Source organism: Scardinius erythrophthalmus (genome assembly GCF_964197995.2).
Source record: "Scardinius erythrophthalmus genome assembly, chromosome: 14".
Lineage (NCBI taxonomy): Eukaryota > Metazoa > Chordata > Actinopteri > Cypriniformes > Leuciscidae > Scardinius > Scardinius erythrophthalmus.
This window is the reverse complement of record NC_138234.1, coordinates 21,770,279-21,792,663: the sequence shown is the minus strand read 5'-3', so window position 1 is coordinate 21,792,663 and position 22,385 is coordinate 21,770,279. Positions and strand designations below refer to the sequence as shown.

At 38.7% G+C, this 22,385-nt stretch overlaps 2 protein-coding genes across 2 annotated transcripts; both read left to right on the top strand.

The window, feature by feature from the left end:
• Window positions 1–2,521: 2,521 nt before the first annotated feature.
• LOC308702031 (interferon-induced protein 44-like) lies at window positions 2,522–6,718 on the top strand. The gene is made up of 8 exons (XM_081384611.1): window positions 2,522–2,727; window positions 3,663–4,251; window positions 4,414–4,474; window positions 4,548–4,743; window positions 4,853–5,005; window positions 5,079–5,250; window positions 5,335–5,432; window positions 5,667–6,718. Exons 2-8 carry the CDS (start codon window positions 3,663–3,665, stop codon window positions 5,835–5,837), a joined length of 1,440 nt encoding a protein of 479 aa, XP_081240737.1. The 5' UTR covers window positions 2,522–2,727; the 3' UTR covers window positions 5,838–6,718.
• Window positions 6,719–9,340: 2,622 nt separating this feature from the next.
• On the top strand, window positions 9,341–12,958 carry LOC308702161 (interferon-induced protein 44-like; the record flags this gene model as incomplete). The annotated part of the gene is made up of 8 exons (XM_081384828.1): window positions 9,341–9,346; window positions 10,839–11,394; window positions 11,555–11,615; window positions 11,689–11,884; window positions 11,994–12,146; window positions 12,220–12,391; window positions 12,474–12,574; window positions 12,788–12,958. The coding sequence occupies 8 exons, from the start codon at window positions 9,341–9,343 to the stop codon at window positions 12,956–12,958; spliced, it is 1,416 nt and encodes a 471-aa protein (XP_081240954.1).
• Between the last annotated feature and the right edge of the window lie 9,427 nt (window positions 12,959–22,385).

The following is a 22,385-nucleotide window of genomic DNA, read 5'->3' as shown; positions in this document are numbered from 1 at the left end:
TCGAATTTTTCCAAAATCCCACCAGTTCTTTAAAGATTGAAAATTATTTTTTTCCTCTTTAAAATTAATCCAGAAACATTCTAAAATTTCTTTAAACTTACTATCATCTAAAAGTGTTGTATTAAGATGCCAATAGGCACTATTTGGCTTGACAGAATTCATGGAGATAACATATCCTATTAGACTATGATCTGAAATACCAACCGGAGAAATAAAACATCTTTTAAAAATATTAAGGTGGTGTTTAAAGACAAATAACTTGTCTAACCTTGCTAATGATAACAAGTTATCTCGAGCATGAACCCAAGTATATTGTCTAACATCTTTGTTAAAATTTCTCCATACATCACTTAAATCATGCGTTTCAATCATTTGAATGAGCCTTCTACGTGATGGCATATGTGGCTCAATATGATTTCTGTCTAGACTGCTTACTGCACAATTGAAATCACCTCCCAAGAACAAGTATTCTTCCCCTTTACACTCTTCTAAAGTTTTACAAAGAGTATCTAAAAAACACATTCTTTGTATTGGTTGACTTGGGGCATAAATACATAAAAAAATGAATACATATTTTTCAAAGTTCGCAATCACTTTTAAAATTCTTCCTTTTATGATTTCTTCCATTTTAACTGAACTGGGAACAAATTTTTTATCAAATAAAATACCAACTCCACCACTAAGAGAAGTATTATGGCTTAAAAAAGATAAACCTTTCCATTCTTTAAACCATTCAACAGCATTTTTATCATCACTATGGGTCTCTTGCATAAATAAAACATCAATTTGTTTCTGTCTCACTACCTCATATATTTCCAATCTTTTCCTCACATCTCTGGCTCCATTCACATTTAAAGAGGCAATGCGAAATTCACCCATAGTACAGGATAAGATTAGCCATAAAAAACTGAGTATGAGACAGGCCCCAAACATCATTAAATCAAGCTTCATTGTCGCTATTACTCAGTTGATTTTGAACCTTAGTGACAATTTTTTTCAGACGATACACTTCTTTGTCTAAGAAGCATCCTTCATTCATTGAACTCTTAGTCACTTCAACAAATCTTTTAAGATTTGGAAAATAATCAACGACTTGTACACCTCTTAGATTTTTTGTCACTCTTAAAAAAATCTTGATTTTTTCAGTGCTGCAGTCGTGACATGGCCAATCACTCTGAGAACAGATTGAAGCAGTGGAATCAGAAGAATCGCTCTCACTTCCAGCACCTTGGTCAATTTCATAGGCCTGTGCTTTTGTTTTTCTTACTTGTTTATTTACAATACATTCATTTCTCTTCTTCCTTTTCAGGGGTGTTTTAAACAGGTCTACTTGATCCACTTCCATCAATAAAACATTACCCTCATTATTTGGATTTTCAGTGGCAGAATCAACATCAAACAACTGACTCACTGGGACCAACTCCATTTTACTATTCACAGACTCATTTTTCGCCGATTCTAACTGTTCGCCATGCTCTTCAACGACAGTTTTTTCATTTCTTGATTCAACCACAGACTCTTGATTTACACCAGCATCAGTTGAAACTGATTCATCCGCATCATTAGAAAGAACCACTTCACGCTGTACACCCGAAGGCCCGGGTTTATTGACATTCGCGTTGCTGGTCGGACAAGCACGAATCTGATGACCCGTCTTTCCACACCCAAAACATCTCATAGAGTCAGTCGATACAAAGACTGTATAGTCAAATTCATCTATTCTGAATTTTAAATTCAGATCAAGTTCGTTCCCATTGTTTAAAACCATGTATGTAAACCTTCTAAATGAAACAACATGTTTCAAAAGTTCAGATTTACTACCAATTGCGATCTTCTTAACAGGTGAAACAAGTTTGCCAAAGCGTGAAAGCTCTCTTGCTAACACCTCATCCTTGATAAAAGGTGGAACATTTGACAAAGTCACCTTCTTAGCAGGTGTAGAAAGTGGAAGTACAGATGCAAAAGAACCCCTCAATTCAATGCCCTTTTCTACCACCTCATTTGCTTTTTCTACCGTGCTCAGAAAAAGTACAATTGCATTGTTCATCTTTGAAGCAGCCAAAACGCATGCATGCCCAATCACATTTCCAACAGCTAAACTGCATTCCTCTGCACTGCCCGCCGCCACGATTTTAACTCCATGCCGACGCGTGAGGGAATCTAAAACACCACCTGTATGGGCCGCCATAGTGTACGAAAACACCGGCGTAAAGCGCCCTTAAACTTTTAACAGTCCTTTTATCACCCAGTCACAACACATACGGTTTAAACAAAAATACAAAACAACAACATACAACAAAAAAGAAAGTTTGAAAAGAGAAGCCACAGCGGGCACAAACACCTCGCACTCACCACGCGCTCAGCTGTCCACTCACTCTCACCACCATTCGCTTCGCACATGCGCACAAAGAGAGAGAGAGAGAGAGAGAGAGAGAGAGAGAGCGATCTGGGCAACTTAAGCGCTCTGAAAGCGCGTTCTCTCTGCTGTTACTGATATTACCGTATTCACAGTAATAGGCGCACACGCTTCTTTTTTTTTTGGCGGCTGGCTTTCAAACCGCGGCTGGCTTGACCGCAGTACACAACGATACGGGGGAAAGAAATGGAAAGGAAATAGCAGATCAGTGTTTTATAGGAGGAGCTTAAAGGCTACATGCCTTTTTTTCATGCTGATGATCTTGCACGAAGAGAATTTCAGCGTTTGAAGCACAAAGAGACCGCTAAAAGGTAAGCTTCATAGACGATATAAATAGCCTATCATATTATATGTCATGAAAATCAAAAATTGTAATGTTCTCTAGGCTAATCTAAAACGTAGGATAACTAATTAATGCTATCGTTTTCAAACACTAAAGTAGTTTCTCAGATCTAAATAAGTATTTAACTTTGGTAACACTTTATTTTACAGTGTCCTTGTTACGTTAGGCTACATGTAGGCTACTTACCATAGTAATAACAGTAAATTATGCATAATTAATTACATGCAACTTACCCTCAACCAAATCCTAATCCTATACCCTAATCCTATAAGTACATGTAGTTGCTTAATTGCCTATTACTCAGTACTTAAACATATAATTACACTGTAACAATGACACCTTATATAAAATGTAACCTTAACTTTTAACAAACTGTTATTACATTGCAGTGATTAAATAAAAATTAATTCGTCATTCTTTGTCGAGCTGAATTAAGTTTCATTTCTAGGTAAACGTCTAGTTTCTGACAGAGAGAAACCGTTTGCAAACATGGTGAGGCTTGTTCATGTGGCTCCACCCTGAGCTCCATCTGCGATACCATATTAGAAAATAATGTTTACTTAAACATCTTGTGTTGAAAATGTATGTTTATGTTGACGTGTGCATTAATTAAAGATTTGTTTACTGTTAGTCTTACTTAACAGTTGTGTTAACTAAAGTGTGGTTACTACTATAAGTGTAAAAAAACCTGAAACCACAACTAGAATTTTTTGAAGGATTATTAATTCAGCCAATACTGCTTGCTTTATGTATTCGTAAAGATAACAATAAATCATTGACAAAACTATAAAGACTCAATAATAATAAAAATAACAACAAAGTAAATGAAATCATATATCATATATCATATATACATAAAAGATCTGTAATTTCTTTTGCATGTCTTTTTGTCTTGTCTTAAAGATGAGAAGAAATCTGGGAAATCTAAGCTTGAACGTCCTCACTTCTAAATTAACAGAAGAGCAAAGAAAGCAGCTCTGTGCTTCACTAGGGAATGTTGAACTGACTCTTCTCTACAAAGCTTCTGTTCATGGATATAATGCTTCTGCCTTCCATCAGCGATGTGACCGTCAGGGTCCAACTTTACTTGTAGCCTATAACAGATCAGGCTACATCTTTGGTGGATACACTAGTGTAGATTATACTCAAAGTGGACAGCAAATTACAGATGAGAAAGCTTTCCTGTTCAGCATTCGAGGTGGAGCCCCTTTCTGCATCAAAGTTAACAGTGGATATAATGCACGTCTTGATGATGCTAGAGCACCCAACTTCGGCCAACAGTTGTACTTTTGCTACAACAACCAACCAGCTGTGTATGATCAAGGACAGAATGTATTTAATATATCTGATCTTGAAAGGAGTGATGACTATTGCGCATATGATAGATATGGTGGATATGGAGGGATGGATAATCCATTCAATTTTGATCCTGCCACACTGTATGGGAACGACACTCAGCTGAATGAATGTGAAGTGTACAAAGTGGAAGAGAGTAAGTGATTTGTCAGAATTTTTTTAAATAATTATTTATTGAATTTGAAATACACACATATAGTTGTGTACAGTAAATTATATACATTCAGAGTCCAGTATTTTAAAATGTACTGCTGTTAATGTTATGGTGAAAGTAATTTGTATAATAAAACGTCCTCAGAAAAAGATCCACAGATCAGTGTCAAGATGAAGCCATGGAGAAATGTTCAATGGACAGAAAAGTAAGTTTTCATTCAATGTTGTTTTGCTGCTGATTTCATACAGTATTGTACAGTAATAAAATCTCTGTTGTAGACGAAGAGACGAGCTCATGAAAATGATCAGGAATTATAAACCCATGATGCCGTCTGTGAGTCGGGTCAGAATCCTAATGATCGGTCCTGTCGGTGCTGGAAAATCCAGTTTCTTCAACTCCATCAACTCCGTCTTCATGGGCCGCTTGACCAGCAAAGCCATGTCAGGATCTGCAGGCACTAGTCTCACCACACAGGTACAGATTCAACAGGATTCATAGTGTTTCCTACAGAAGTCTCTCTTCAGGTCGAGGAACAGCTCTTGATGACTTCAGATCTTGATGTGTTTCTCTTCTTGGTTGGTAGTTTCGCACATACCCAGTGAAAGACGGTCGTGAAGGAAAGCCATTGCCATTTGTGTTGTGTGACACCATGGGACTCGAGGAGCAATCAGGTGCAGGACTGGATATTGATGACATCAGCAGCATTCTTCAAGGTCACGTACCAGACCGCTATAAAGTAAGTGCACTGTTCTCCAGAATGAAGTATAAATAACATAATGTTTATTTCACTCTAAATCCTCTTGATTCAGTTCAACCCCACAACACCGTTTCAACCGGATGAGCAAAAGGCCTTCAGACCTGCATCTCTACAGGAGAAGATCCACTGTGTGGTGTATGTGATCGATGCCACCAAAATCTCCCTCATGTCCAGCAAACTAGAGGAAAAACTCGCTGCCATACGCAAAAAAGTGAACTCACTGGGTAAGTTACCTGCGGTTTGTTGTGTAACTCTTTTCTTATGCAAAATGTCCCAAGACTAACTAATGGTTATTTACACATTTTCAGGCATTCCCCAGATGGTTTTGATGACAAAAGTTGATGAAGCATGTCCTGATGTGGAAGATCTTCAAAATATTTATATAACTTCTTACATCAAGACGAAGGTGAGGCATGATCACCCGATCACATGGACTTTCCGTTCAGGACTCAGTGACTTGTTGTTCCTTCACAGAGAGCACAAAGTCACTCTCCATAACCTTCAACCTCTCTTAAACCCGGCATTGTATACTACGAATATTGTCATTTTTGTGACAAATTGCTCTTGCTCAACTTGGTCACTTTGGATAGAAATGCCTGCTAAATGTATAAGTAAATGAGATGTTGTTTTGTCTCTGCAGGTGCAGGAAGTGAGCTCTCGGTTAGGTGTGCCGGTGTCTTGTGTGTTACCGGTGAAGAACTACAGTCAGGAGCTGGAGCTGGAGCTCAACTGTGACGTCCTGCTTCTCACGGCGCTACAGCAGATGCTCAACTTTGCAGACGACTATCTGGATGATGTTGGTCCTATTTAGGACAATCTTATAAAGTGCTACTCGTGGGGTTGTATCTCCCTTTGTAGCTGATTTAATATTATATTTGTGTGTAAGCTTGTACAATACACAATAAGGCATCTTAAGATTATTCTGTTCGCTTTGTCCATTCTATTTCTTTAAGAATCTTACATACACACTCATTCAAGGAAATAATAGGAAGTGCAAACAAAGTTCTTATGTCACTTAAGCATGTTGCATTATTGCTGTTGCTTGTTATAATTTTGTGCCACAATATGGTTTCTGTCAGGACCACTACCGTCAAATACGATTGACAATTAGCATACAGTTTGGATTGGCTGCATGGTTCAGTTCTGGGCGAGAACTCCCTGCGCATCCATGCAGCCTAGCATGGATAAGAGCAGGGAGAGCAGCAATAACCCCCCTTGGGGTAAACAGAACAGAACCAACATGAAAGTCTGCAAATATATTTAATTAATTTAAAAGAACAACATTATCTAGAATTTATTCTGATTCAAAGGGAAATCAGAATGCTAAATCCTGACTAGGCAAGAGGAGGAGCTGGGGAGGGAGGAGGGTAATTAGCTCCTGAGAAATGCGATAGCTGCTGATAATACTGAAGGAGCTTATATATGTATAGGTTGATCGGCGTCGTATTCATAGGTAGATGTGGATCAGCTGAGGGTCAGCTGATGCGAGCTTGACTAACGTGACCTGCCAGAACTAACGCTATGCTTGATTTTTTGTATAATACTAATGAATGTTAGTATTGTGAATTAAGATAAATCACATCAACAACTTTGTATGCATAAAAAATGTTTATTTCGATAAATAGGACATTTGTGATTCTGTTTGAAAGTTTTGTTCAAAAAGATTAAAATAAAAATTCATTTATTATACACATTTTTATGACTAAATTACTTTTACTTCTGGATAGAAAAATATAATTAATAAAATAGACTTTATATATTATTAAAGTTATAAAGCTATAAAGTTATAGCCTATATTTTATAATTTTGGAACAAATGAGTGATAAAAGCCTCTCTTGAAGGTCATGACTTTGCATAATTAACTGCATGATGAGACAGATGTGATTATTTTAATACTTACTAACTTTACAGAAACCCAATCACAGAACTGCTGAGGAAAAAAATTACAGAGGCAAACGTGGTACATTTTATCTCTGTACTGTTCCTGTCTCACTCCTTTCTCTTTCCCTGGCTTTCTCTTTCCTATATATATATATATCCTATGGGAAAGGCCAGGGAAAGAGAAAGGGGAAAGAAATGGAAAGGAAAGGGCAGATCAGTGTTTTATAGGAGGAGCTTAAAGGCTACACGCCTTTTTCATGCTGATGATCTTGTACGAAGAGAATTTCAGCGTTTGAAGCACAAAGAGACCGCTAAAAGGTAAGCTTCATAGACGATATAAATAGCCTATCATATGTCATGAAAATCATAAATTGTAATGTTCACTAGGCTAATCTAAAACGTAGGCTAACTAATTAATGCTATCTTTTTTAAACACGAAAGTAGTTTCTCAGATCTAACTAAGTATTTAACTTTGGTAACACTTTATTTTACAGTGTCCTTGTTACAAATGTTAGGTTACATGTAGGCTACTTACCATAGTAATAACAGTCAATTATGCATTATTACATGCAACTAACCCTCAACCAAATCCTAATCCTATACCCTAACCCTGTAGTAAGTAGGCTGAATGTAGTTGCTTAATAGCCCATTACTCGGTACTTAAACATAATTACACGGTAACAATGACACCTTACAGTTTTTTTCAATTGCTTACACACTAAAATTAAACTTTTCCCACAATTAGCAAAACCTTACACTCAAGGAGCAAAACACAAGGCTAGATTTGCACAACTGGAAGCACATTGTCAGCTTCACACTATTTGCAAAACATTACACACAGTGATTTGCAAAACACTAAACACACTTGTATACATCAGACACAGAAGTATATCATAATGTCACTTCCTTGCAATTCCAAAGCACTGACTGTCAAATTACCACACCTTTGAGCCAATCTGTTACAGTTTTTTTCAGTTGCTTAAGCACAATTTTGAAAACAGGGCCCGGTTTGTCAAAACACTACACACAATTAACACAACCCTACACCAAAGTAGCACAACACTTTAGATCATTTGCAAAATGGAACATTTTTGTCAAAACTATACACAAATTTATAAAAACAATATTTTGTTACCAGACGAAACACACACATTTCATATGACTTCAATCTTTTTGAACCAGTTACACACTGCTGTTGCTAACCTAAAACACGTTTAGCAAGTCTAATTCTCAGTGATTAGAGTACTGTAAATGAAGTACACAGAAAGTGCAACTATACAATAGTTCACCAAACACTACACAAGACCAATGCTGCAGACTGAGGAAAATATCATTTATTTCTCTCCATATACCCAAATCAGTCAACATGTCAAGATGGAGAATCACAACAAAACATGTTCCAGTTTTCATGTTACAACAGTAGTGTGCATAACACTGTTAGCTCAGCAAACAACAGACAAATGTAAAATACTGTATCCAGTACAGGTTAAAATTACAGTAAACAACAACAACCAAAAAATAATCTGAAAAAAGACAATATTGTACAGAAAATACTACAGTAAACATAATATACATGATCTCTTCGCCTAGCTGGATCTGGCCAGAGAATTTCATCAACATCACAAGCAATATCCTCATTAGCAAGACAACGCGGGAAGAACCGTCTTGAATGTCGATTCTATCCTTGCACAGCTGCGGAGTCGACTTTATGTATTTTATATACTTACAGTAAAGTGAAGAATAAGACGACACAGACACGAGAGACACGAAAGTGTCGAGAGACACGTGTCTGTGTCGTCTTATTCTTCACTTTAAGTATATAAAATACATAACAAAGTTATTGATAACAGTGTATTGCATCTGGTGCATTTCATTACGGAGGTGAACCCCATGCTGTGAAATGGCAGCGCAAAGGGTGATGTTACCCCCATGTTGCCCAGGGACATTGATTATATTTTATATATTTTATCACATTTTATAGTGCTTAAACCTGATTGGTGTGTCTACAATTTTGCAATCATGTGTTTGTGTACCTGATGGCTGTGTTTAACAGATTGGCTCAAAGGTGTGGTAATTTGACAGTCAGTGCTTTGGAATTGCAAGGAAGTGACATTATGATATACTTCTGTGTCTGATGTATACAAGTGTGTTAAGTGTTTTGCAAATCACTGTGTGTAATGTTTTGCAAATAGTGTGAAGCTGACAATGTGCTTCCAGTTGTGCAAATCTAGCCTTGTGTTTTGCTCCTTGAGTGTAAGGTTTTGCTAATTGTGGGAAAAGTTTAATTTTAGTGTGTAAGCAATTGAAAAAAACTGTAAACACAGCCATCAGGTACACAAACACATGATTGCAAAATTGTAGACACACCAATCAGGTTTAAGCACTATAAAATGTGATAAAATATATAAAATATAATCAATGTCCCTGGGCAACATGGGGGTAACATCACCCTTTGCGCTGCCATTTCACAGCATGGGGTTCACCTCTGTAATGAAATGCACCAGATGCAATACACTGTTATCAATAACTTTGTTATGTATTTTATATACTTAAAGTGAAGAATAAGACGACACAGACACGTGTCTCTCGACACTTTCGTGTCTCTCGTGTCTGTGTCGTCTTATTCTTCACTTTACTGTAAGTATATAAAATACATAAAGTCGACTCCGCAGCTGTGCAAGGATAGAATCGACATTCAAGACGGTTCTTCCCGCGTTGTCTTGCTAATGAGGATATTGCTTGTGATGTTGATGAAATTCTCTGGCCAGATCCAGCTAGGCGAAGAGATCATGTATATTATGTTTACTGTAGTATTTTCTGTACAATATTGTCTTTTTTTCCAGATTATTTTTTGGTTGTTGTTGTTTACTGTAATTTTAACCTGTACTGGATACAGTATTTTACATTTGTCTGTTGTTTGCTGAGCTAACAGTGTTATGCACACTACTGTTGTAACATGAAAACTGGGACATGTTTTGTTGTGATTCTCCATGTTGACATGTTGACTGATTTGGGTATATGGAGAGAAATAAATGATATTTTCCTCAGTCTGCAGCATTGGTCTTGTGTAGTGTTTGGTGAACTATTGTATAGTTGCACTTTCTGTGTACTTCATTTACAGTACTCTAATCACTGAGAATTAGACTTGCTAAACGTGTTTTAGGTTAGCAACAGCAGTGTGTAACTGGTTCAAAAAGATTGAAGTCATATGAAATGTGTGTGTTTCGTCTGGTAACAAAATATTGTTTTTATAAATTTGTGTATAGTTTTGACAAAAATGTTCCATTTTGCAAATGATCTAAAGTGTTGTGCTACTTTGGTGTAGGGTTGTGTTAATTGTGTGTAGTGTTTTGACAAACCGGGCCCTGTTTTCAAAATTGTGCTTAAGCAACTGAAAAAAACTGTAATATAAAGTGTGACCTAAACGTTTAACAAACTGTTATTACATTGCAGTGATTATATAAAAATTCATTCGTCCAGTCATTCTTTGTCGAGCTGAATTCAGTTTCATTTCTAGGTAAACGGTCTTTCTGACAGAGCGGCAGAAACCTTATACACTACAATGGTGAGGCTTGTTCATTTGGCTCCACCCTGAGCTCCATCTATATTAAGTAAACATCTTCTGTTGAAAATGTATTAGTTTATGTTGCATTAATTAAAGATTTGTTTACTGTTACTCTAACTTAACAGTTGTGTGTGTGGTTACTTCTATGAGTGTAAAAAAAAACTAAAAACATGCACAACTAAAAAAAAAATTAAGGATTATTAATTCAGACAAAACTACTTGCTTTATGTATTCGTAAAGATAGAGAATAAATCATTGACAAAACTATAAAGAATCAATAAAAAATAACAACAAAGTAAATTAAATCTCTATTATACATAAAAGATCTGTAATTTCTATTGCATGACTTTTTGTCTTGTCTTAAAGAAGAAAAGAAGTAAGGGAAATCTAAGCTTGAACTCCCTCACTTCTAAATTAACAGAAGAGCAAAGAAAGCAGCTCTGTGGTTTGCTGGGGAATGTTGAACTGACTCTTCTCTGCAAAGCTTCTGTTCATGGATATAATGCTTCTGCCTTCCATCAGCGATGTGACCGTCAGGGTCCAACTTTACTTGTAGCCTATAACAGTTCAGGCTACATCTTTGGTGGATACACTAGTGTAGATTATACTCAAAGTGGACGGCAAATTACACATGAGGAAGCTTTCCTGTTCAGCATTCGAGGTGGAGGAGCCCCTCTCTGCATCAAAGTTAACAGTGGACAGTATGCACGTTATGATGATGCTAGAGCACCCAACTTCGGCCAACAGTTGTACTTTTGCTACAACAACCAACCAGCTGTGTATGATGAATATGGTGGATATGATGAATATGATGGATATAGTGGATATGGAGTGGGGGTTAATCCGTTCAATTTTGATCCTGCCACACTGTATGGGAACGACACTCAGCTGAATGAATGTGAAGTGTACAAAGTGGAAGAGAGTAAGTGATTTAACAGAATTTTTTTTTGATTATTTATTGAATTTGAAATACACACATATAGTTGTGTACAGTAAATTATATACATTCAGAGTCCAGTATTTTAAAATGTACTGCTGTTAATGTTACGGTGAAAGTAATTTGTATAATAAAACGTCCTCAGAAAAAGCTCCTCAGATCAGTGTCAAGATGAAGCCATGGAGAAATGTTCAGTGGACAGAAAAGTAAGTTTTCACTCAATGTTGTTTTGCTGCTGATTTCATACAGTATTGTACAGTAATAAAATCTCTGTTGTAGACGAAGAGACGAGCTCATGAAAATGATCAGGAATTATAAACCCGTGATGCCGTCTGTGAGTCGGGTCAGAATCCTAATGATCGGTCCTGTTGGTGCTGGAAAATCCAGTTTCTTCAACTCCATCAACTCCGTCTTCATGGGCCGCATGACCAGCAAAGCCATGTCAGGATCTGCAGGCACTAGTCTCACCACACAGGTACAGATTCAACAGGATTCATAGTGTTTCCTACAGAAGTCTCTCTTCAGGTCGAGGAACAGCTCTTGATGACTTCAGATCTTGATGTGTTTCTCTTCTTGGTTGGTAGTTTCGCACATACCCAGTGAAAGACGGTCGTGAAGGAAAGCCATTGCCATTTGTGTTGTGTGACACCATGGGACTCGAGGAGCAATCAGGTGCAGGACTGGATATTGATGACATCAGCAGCATTCTTCAAGGTCACGTACCAGACCGCTATAAAGTAAGTGCACTGTTCTCCAGAATGAAGTATAAATAACAAAATATTTATTTCACTCTAAATCCTCTTGATTCAGTTCAACCCCACAACACCGTTTCAACCGGATGAGCAAAAGGCCTCCAGACCTGCATCTCTACAGGAGAAGATCCACTGTGTGGTGTACGTGATCGACGCCACCAAAATCTCCCTCATGTCCAGCAAACTAGAGGAAAAACTCTCTGCCATACGCAGAAAAGTGAACTCACTGGGTAAGTTACTTATCTTATGTTATGTTACTGGTCTTATGCCAAATGTTCCAAGACTAACTAATGGTTATTTACACATTTTCAGGCATTCCCCAGATGGTTTTGATGACAAAAGTAGATGAAGCATGTCCTGATGTGGTGGAAGATCTTCAAAATATTTATATCACCTCTTACATCAAGACGAAGGTGAGGCATGATCACCCGATCACATGGACTTGGTGTTCCTTCACATCAAGGCACAAAGTCACTCTCCATAACCTTCAACCTCTCTTAAACCCGGCATTGTATACTACGAATATTGTCGGTTTTGTGACAAATTGCTCTTGCTCATCTTGGTCACTTTGGATAGAAATGCCTGCTAAATGTATAAGTAAATGAGATGTTGTTTTGTCTCTGCAGGTGCAGGAGGTGAGCTCTCGGTTAGGTGTGCCGGTGTCTTGTGTGTTACCGGTGAAGAACTACAGTCAGGAGCTGGAGCTGGAGCTCAACTGTGACGTCCTGCTTCTCACGGCGCTACAGCAGATGCTCAACTTTGCAGACGACTATCTGGATGATGTTGGTCCTATTTAGGACAATCTTATAAAGTGCTACTAGTGGAGTTTTTTCTCCCTTTGTAGCTGATTTAATATTATATTTGTGTGTAAGCTTGTATACTTATTATTGATGTACATCTCTAGATCACCACAATAAGGCATCTTAAGATTATTCTGTTTTTTTTGTCCATTCTATTTCTTTAAGAATCTTACAGCCTACTCGTTCAAGGAAATGATAGGAAGTGTAAACTAAGTTCCTTTATCACTTATGCATGTTGCATTATTGCTGTTGCTTGTTATAATTTTGTGCCACAATATGTTTTTTAGTATAATACTAATGAATGTTAGTATTGTGAATTAAGAGAAATCACAACAACTGTAAGCATAAAAAAAAAATATTTCGATAAATAGGACATTTGTGATTCTGTTTGAAAGTTTTGTTCAAAAAGGTTCAAATAAAGATTTATTTATTATACACATTTTCATGACTAAATTACTGACTTCTGTATATAGAAAAATATATTTAATAAAATATACTTTATATAATGATAAAATTATAGCCTATATTTCATGATTTTGGAACAACTGAGTGATAAAAGCCTCTCTTGAAGGTCATGACTTTGCATAATTAACTGCATGCTGAAACAGATGTGATTATTTTAATACTTACTAACTTTACAGAAACCCAATCACAGAACTGAATAAGCTAAAGAAAAAAATTACAGCGGCAAATGTGGTATATTTTATATCTGTACAGTTCCTGTCTCAGTAGGTGTCTACTTTCCACTTTCCTGTTACAGACATATACGTATATATATTTCAATATGGTGGCGATGGTGGCCAATGAGGCGCCTATGTATTTATATGTCTGTATGTATATATATATATATATATATATATATATATATATATATATATATATATATATATATATATATATATATACATATAAACACATAGATGCCTCATTGACCACCATCACTGCCATATTGGAACTCTCAAACGTGGACTGAGAAAAGATGCCTGACTATTGAGGTTCAACTCATCTCTAAAGAGTAGGAGATTTGATTGCTTGTCATCAGGTCTAGGCTCATATAAACATTTTTTTCTTCCATTTTAGCCACATGGCAACCAGGACAACACAAACCTCAAGGAAGTCTGAAGAGAGCCTGTAATACTTGTATTGACTGTTCTCTGCATTTCCAAGAGACTGTACCTATTCTGCCTATTATATTGTTATTCTACAATTCATGCAATTTGCTATTACTGTTAGTTATTATATTACTACTATATTATACTCAATAGTATTTTAGGCTATTATTATTAATAATAATATAATATAGAATAGAGCTGCCAAATACTGTAATATTAAATCTGAAGTTAAATTACACTTATTCCATACAATGTATTATGTAGCTGTACAATTATTTTCATCATATCACATACATGTTAGTCTTGTCTATGTATACGTTGTGTGGAATGTCATTGGATTCACCTAGTGGATTATTAAAGCCTGTTCATTTTCATCATCTTCATGCATTTTGTTTCTTAAATAGGGGAAATAATGACACACACACACACACACCTGAACACAATGACGAAATCAAATGAATTACCATGATGACAAACAAGACAGGGAGAAACAGTGAAAACGAAAAAAAACGAAAGTCTAGTGTGACAATAACGAACAGACTTAATTTAGTCTTTTATTCAAATATAAACATTGATCAGCGAACATAAACAAAAGCTCAACCAAACCTGTTTGAAGTGTGAGAACAAACCTCAATGGTTCTTGCAGAAGGTCAAACATGCTGCATAACACACGAAAATGAACATTACTGCTTCTTGCACGTCAAGCGAACATGCTTGAGCTTCCGTTTATGATAACTGATGTGTGAGTTGATGAATGTTTAAAAGCCTAAATTCAATCTGTTCATCATATAAAGCGATCGTCTCTTCCGAAAATTTGGACTAAACCACTCAGTTGATATGTATTAGTTTTACAATCTCTTTATGAACTTTTTGAAGAATCAAAGTAGTTGCATAGCTGTCAATGGAGGGACATAAATCTCTCAGATTTCATCAAAAAAATCTTCAATTGTGTTCCAAAGATGAATGAAAGTCTTACGGGTTTAGAATGACATGAGGGTGGGTGAGTAATTAATTAAATAATTTTGAAGATTTTTGGGTGAACTATCCCTTTAAGGATTGTCTTATAATCAGGTGTCCAAGCTGTGACTCTTTTAAACCCATTTTTTTTCTATTCGTTTCCATCCATTTTATCTAGTTTATTTGTATAACTTCTTTTTCTTTCGGCTGCTCCCATTAGGGGTCGCCACAGCGGATCATCCGTCTCCATACCACCTTGTCCTCTACATCTGCCTCTTTTACACCAACTACCTGCATGTCTTCCCTCACCACATCCATGAACCTCCTCCTTGGTCTTCCTCTTTTCCTCCTTCCTGGTGGCTCCATCCTCAGCATTCTCCTACCAATATAATTCATGTCCCTCCTCTGCACATGTCTAAACCATCTCAATCTCGCCTCCCTCACCTTGTCACCAAAACGTCCAACATGCGCTGTCCCTCTAATAAACTCATTTCTAATCTTGTCCATCCTCGTCACTCCCAACGAAAACCTTAACATCTTCAGCTCTGCTACCTCCAGCTCCGCCTCCTGCCTTTTACTCAATGCCACTGTCTCTAATCCATACAACATCGCAGGTCTCACCACAGTCCTATAAACTTTTCCTTTCATTCTTGCAGATACTCTACTATCACAAATCACTCCTGTCACTCTTCTCCACCCACTCCACCCTGCCTGCACTCTTTTCCTCACTTCCCTAACACACTCTCCATTACTTTGCACTGTTGACCCCAGTTACCTGAACTCCTCCACCTTCTTCACCTCTTCACCCTGTAACCGCACCACTCCACTGCCCTCCCTCTCATTTACGCACATGTACTCTGTCTTACTCCTACTGACTTTCATTCCCCTCCTCTCCAGCACGTACCTCCACCTCTCCAGGCTCTTCTCAACCTGCTCACTACTCTCACCACAAATCACAATATCATCCGCAAACATCATAGTCCAGGGAGACTCTTGTCTGACCTCGTCCGTCAACCTGTCCATCACCACTGCAAACAGGAAAGGGCTCAGGGCCGATCCTTGATGCAGTCCAACCTTCACCTTGAACCAGTCTGTCGTTCCTACTGCACACTTCACTGCAGTCACACTGTCCTCATACATGTCCTGCACCACCCTCACATACTTCTCTGACACACCTGACTTCCTCATACAATACCACAACTCCTCTCTTGGCACTCTGTCGTACGCTTTCTCTAGATCCACAAATACACAATGCAGCTCCTTCTGTCCTTCTCTATACTTCTCCATCAACGTTCTCAAAGCAAATATGGCATCTGTGGTGCTCTTCCTCGGCATGAAACCATACTGTTGCTCACAGATGGTCACCTCTTCTCTCAGCCTGGCTTCCACTACTCTTTCCCATAACTTCATGGTGTGACTGATCAACTTAATTCCCCTGTAGTTACTGCAGTTCTGCACATCTCCCTTATGCTTAAAGATCGGTACCAGCACACTCCTTCTCCATTCCTCAGGCATCCTCTCACCTTCCAAAATCTTGTTAAACAATCTGGTTAAAAACTCCACTGCCATCTCTCCTAAACATCTCCATGCTTCTACCGGTATGTCATCTGGTCCAACTGACTTTCCACTCTTCATCCTCTTAATCGCTGTTCTCACTTCCTCCTTACTAATCCTATCCACTTCCTGCTTTACTAACACCACATCATCCAACCTTCTCTCTCTCTCATTTTCCTCGTTCATCAGCTGCTCAAATTACTCCCTCCATCTTCTCAACAAACTCTCTTCACTAGTCAACACATTTCCATCTCCATCCTTTATTGCTCTAACTTGCAACACATCCTTCCCAGCTCGATCTCTCTGCCTGGCCAATCGGAACAAATCCTTTTCTCCTTCCTTAGTGTTCAACCTCTCATACAGCTCCTCGTATGCCTTTTCCTTGGCTTTCGCCACATCCCTCTTTACCTGTTGCCGCATCTCCTTGTACTCCTGCCTACTTTTCTCATCACCCTGTCGATCCCACTTCTGTTTTGCTAACCTCTTTCCCCTTATGCTCCCCTGCACTTCCTCATTCCACCACCACGTCTCCTTGTCTTCCTTTTTATTTCCAGATGTCACACCAAGTACCTTTCTAGCTGCCTCCCTCATCACTCCTGCGGAAGTTTCCCAATCATCCAGCACCTCTTCACCACCACCTAGCCTCTGTCTGACCTCTTCCCTGAACCTCACACTACAGTCTTCCTCCTTCAGTTTCCACCATCTTATTCTTCTTTCAGTCCTTACTCTCCTCCTCTTCTTCTTCGTCTCTAAAACCATCCTACAGACCACCATCCGATGCTGTCTAGCTACACTGTCCCCTGCCAACACCTTACAGTCTCCAATCTCCTTCAGGTTGCATCTCCTACATAGAACATAGTCCACCTGTGTGCACCTTCCTCCACTCTTATAGGTCACCCTATGATCCTCCTTCTTCTTAAAATACGTATTCACCACTGCCATTTCCATCCTTTTAGCAAAATCTACCACCATCTGCCCTTCCACATTTCTCTCCTTTAGGCCATACCTACCCATAACCTTCTCATCACCTCTGTTCCCCTCACCTACATGTCCATTAAAGTCTGCCCCAATCACCAATCGTTCATTTCTAGGTACACCATCTACCACTTCATCTAATTCACTCCAGAATCTTTCCTTCTCCTCCATCTCACAGCCGACTTGTGGAGCATAGGCACTGATGACATTTATCATCATCCCTTCAACTTCCACCTTCACGATCATCACCCTATCAGAAACTCTCTTCACCTCCACTACACTCTTACTGTACTCTTCCTTCATAATCACCCCTACACCATTTCTCTTTCCATCCACACCATGATAGAACAGTTTAAACCCACCTCCAATGTTTCTGGCCTTACTCCCTTTCCACTTGGTCTCCTGAACACACAACATATCTACCCTTCTCCTCTCCATCATATCAGCTAACTCTCTCCCTTTACCAGTCATAGTGCCAACATTTAAAGTACCAACCCGAACCTCCACTCTCCTACACATCTCCTTTCCCTGTCGCCTCTGTAGACGTCTTCCTCCTCTCCTCCTCCTCCTTCGGCCGACAGTAGCCCAATTTCCACCGGTACCCTGTTGGCTAACGATACCTGAGGCGGTCGTTGTTAACCCGGGCCTCGACCGATCCGGTATGAAATTCTTATTCGTGACCCGCATATTTGATTTGGCACATGTTTTACGCTGGATGCCCTTCCTAACGCAACCCTCCCCATTTATCCGGGCTTGGGACCGGCACTAAGAGTGCACTGGCTTGTGCCTCCCTAATGGCTGGGTTAGTTTATTTGTATAACTATGGTGTAATAACACTTTTTTTATATAATCAGTGTACATAGAAATCTGTGAAATGCTTAGAGATAGATCATTACATTTGTCACTTTTTTAGACCCCCATACAGCAAAAAAAAAATAAAAATTACCAGACATGATTAGATATAATGCTGTCCATTTAATGTGAAGAGACAAATTCTTTGTCACGATAATATTGTCACAGATCACCCTAGTCACCATCCTCTTCACTACACATCCCTGTTATGAATCTGTGAAGGAGAACTCAAATGCAGGATGACAATTAACAGCTTTATTGATAAACAGATGACACGACGAGGTAGGAGAAGGTAGCAATCCAAACAATAGGTAGAGATGAGACAATGCCAACAGCAGAGCAGCAGATGTAATGAGGTATCCGTAGGCTGGAGTGAAGATATGGCAGATCAGAGTGAGACCAGAGGTAACCAGCTAAAGCCAGAAAGGAACTTCTTACAGCTTGACTTCTTGCAGCTTGACGCTCAGGTATCTCAGGCTCAGAACAGGGCTGCTTGCTGGACAGGACTTGGACAGGACTGGAACAGGGAAACAAGACAGAGCCAATGGCAGCAAACAGAGCACTAACAAACTTCTACAACAAAACACTAATGACTTAAGAGGAACGATACTGAGACACAGTAGTACTCTGAAGTACAACATTTAACGAACTGGCAAACACAAGAGGGAAAGAGCAAACATATAAAGGGAGCTAAGAACATGAGGAACAGGTGAGCACACTCAGACAAACAAGGACTTAACGAGGAGACAGGTGCAAACACTCAAACAATGACTCAACTAAACAAGGGGGCGTGGTAACGGGAAACAAGGAGGAAGGGACAGAGGAGCACATGGCAAACACAAACAAAGACACAGCCATGTGTTTAAGCACAACACAAACATAGAGACATGAAACAAAGACAACACAGACAAAGCTGACAGGGCAGAACCCTGACAATCCCAGCATCCCTCCTGGTCCCCACCTGCACGTCATTTCCAATCACTCACACCAGCACCTCATCATCACCCTCATCACTGCCACTACATAAGCACACACTTAAATATTTCTCACGAAGTGGAGCTCACTTCATCACTACCCCATTGTTGTCAATAAACCTCATAATTAACCCTCCATCTCTCTCTCCAGTGTCTGCTTCCGTAACAAATATACACTGAACAAAATTATAAATGCAAAACTTTTGCCCCCATTTTTCATGAGCTGAACTCAAAGATCTAAGACTTTTTCTTTGTACACAAAAGGCCTATTTCTCTCGAATATTGTTCTCAAATCTGTCTAAATCTGTGTTAGTGAGCACTTCTCCTTTGCCGAGATAATCCATCCACCTCACAGTTGTGGCATATCAAGATCCTGATTAGACAGCATCATTATTGCACAGGTGTGCCTTAGGCTGGCCACAATAAAAGGCCACTCTAAAATGTGCAGTTTTATCACACAGTACAATGCCACAGATTGGATAGACCCTACGACATAAACAAGAAATTAAGGATGAATCCCACCAGGCTATCTTATAAACATTTTATTAGGGCACAAATGATTAATAATAAACAGTATTAGCCTATACGATCATAGGTTATTCGCTCATTGTTTGCTCTGATGTGTCCTTATTTATCTGAATGCCTGTAATCAATCAGGCAAAACAGCTCTGACGATTTATCATATAACACAAACTATTATTTGTTTTGAAAATGTGAACTGTTGCAGTTAATGCTTAGCATTAAAACTTCATTACCTTTTCGAAACAATCCATTAAATGAGTTGCGATTTGAGGAGCGAGCACTAATATTTTTAGTTGCATTTGTTTGTGCTTTTTCTAAAGGCCACGCCCACAACAGGGGAAATATCATGAATGTTCATGTTGACTCCACCCACTTGAACAGTTTGTCACAGGAACCGAATAGGCTTAAAGGGATAGTTCACCCAAAAATGAAAATTATCCCATGATTTACTCACCCTCAAGTCATCCTAGGTGTATATGACATTCTCCTTTCAGACAAGTTATTTAAAAAAATGTCCTGGCTCTTCCAAGCTTTATAATAGCAGTGAATGGCTGTTTCTGTTTTAAAGTCCATAAAAGTGCATCTATCCATCATAAAAGTGCTCCACACGGCTCCGGTGGGTTAAATAAAGGCCTTCTGAAGCGAATCGATGCGTTTGTGTAAGAAAAATATAGAGTTTCATTCATTCCCTCTGTGACCCAAGCATGCAGAATAGTGGAGCGGCTAAGTGCTTTTGTTTGGCAGAATCGTTCAGTTTATGATACAAGCTTCAAAATTGGCATGAGCAGTCTCCATGGGTCACTTGACAAGAAAATTGTCCGAGCCACTTGAAGTTCCAAGATGGCGGCCATTTTTCAAGATGGCCGACACCTTAGTGGAGCAGTTAAGTGATATAGTGGTTTATTTGGTGATACAAGCATGAAAATTGGCATGAGCAATCTCTGTGGGTCACTTGACAATAAGCCACCTACAGCTACTTGAAATAAGCCTAATTTCTCCTCTAAGGTGGTGGCCATCTTGAAAAATGTCCGCCATCTTGAAATTTCAAGTAGCTGTGGGTGGCTTATTGTCTAGTGATCATCAGAGACTGCTCATGCCAATTTTAATGTTTGTATCACCAAATAAACCACTATATCACTTAACTGCTCCACTGTCGGCCATCTTGAAAAATGGCCGCCATCTTGAAATTTCAAGTAGCTGTGGGTGGCTTATTGTCAAGTGACCCATGGAGACTGCTCATGCCAATTTTCACGCTTGTATCATAAACTGAACGATTATATCACTTAGCCGCTCCACTAGAACAAGTCCTGAAAAGTGAAGCCAAAGCATCTCGATCGCCCCCCGGTGGTTGGTCCCAGCATAGGTCATAAACCTGGGACTCATCTCTGGGACCCTCTCCATGTAGTCTAATGAACGCGATGGACACTATAAACAATCAAATTACACTAAAATTTATTTATTTTTACACATAAATTTTTTCCAAAGATGCTTCTGTCATTTTAGGTATTTTTTATCACGCTGATTTAAGCTTAAGTGTTTGTTTTTTTAATAAGTTTGTTCTTAGTTATTTGATGCTATAAAAACGGGAATGTGAGGTCATGATTGACAGCTTCTCTAAATGAAGTAGTCACTGAGGCACCAACGGACTTTTGGGGGGATTTTCGGGGTGAGATTGGACTTTAATTTCTATCTGTTTATTTCTGCAAGATGTCAGCGCCATATTAGGACTTTGGCGGCTTTCCTTTTAACCAGTGGAAGAGAGTGAATTGGGACATCGTCTATGGTGTGATTATGGTGTGACCTGTAAAGGCACGTCCACAAACCTCTTGCGTTTCGTTTGGTCACAACGTTTTGGTGTCACTGTGGCCTCAAAGCTTCAGCACTGCAACTCTGAGCTCGATAGCTGATGTCTGAGGTGATGCCCCCCCCCCCCCCATAAGCATACAGAGAAAGAAATGTATAAATAAATAAATGTATAAATAAATAAACGTGGAAATAAATAAATGTAGACATAAATACATCATACTACTGGGGTCCTAGTAGACATAAATACATCATACTACTGGGGTCCATCTCTTTGCTGGGACTCAGCACTTCACCACACTGGCACCCAGTTTGCACATCTAAAATATTGCTTTTATTAATGAGCATAAGCCTTTTTTATGAACATAAAGGTCCATGTTTAATAAATGTTAACGAAACTAAATAAAAATGTTTAGTGAAATAAGAAAATATTTAAGAGATCATTAATACAATTAAATTTAATATTCATATTTTGTTCAAATGTCACAAGTTAGGCCTAACAATCTCAAGGTTTACTGGGTTTTACACGATTCTTGTGTGGTATTGGTGGTGTACCTACTAAAATAAACGTGTGTTCCTTTCCTCTCATTCTGGTTCAGGGGACATTGACAATTACTCCGAGTCGCCCCCTGTCGTTTCAGAGAGTAGTACATCGGCGAGCGCTCGTCCGTTTGG

Excerpts from the sequence above, each read along its gene's own strand:
- LOC308702031 (XM_081384611.1), top strand. The coding sequence starts at position 3,663 with ATGAGAAGAAATCTGGGAAATCTAAGCTTGAACGTCCTCACTTCTAAA. Across the intron at positions 5,006-5,078 it reads ACGTACCAGACCGCTATAAA|TTCAACCCCACAACACCGTT; the intron begins GTAAGTGCACTG and ends CTCTTGATTCAG. Across the intron at positions 5,251-5,334 it reads CAAAAAAGTGAACTCACTGG|GCATTCCCCAGATGGTTTTG; the intron begins GTAAGTTACCTG and ends ACACATTTTCAG.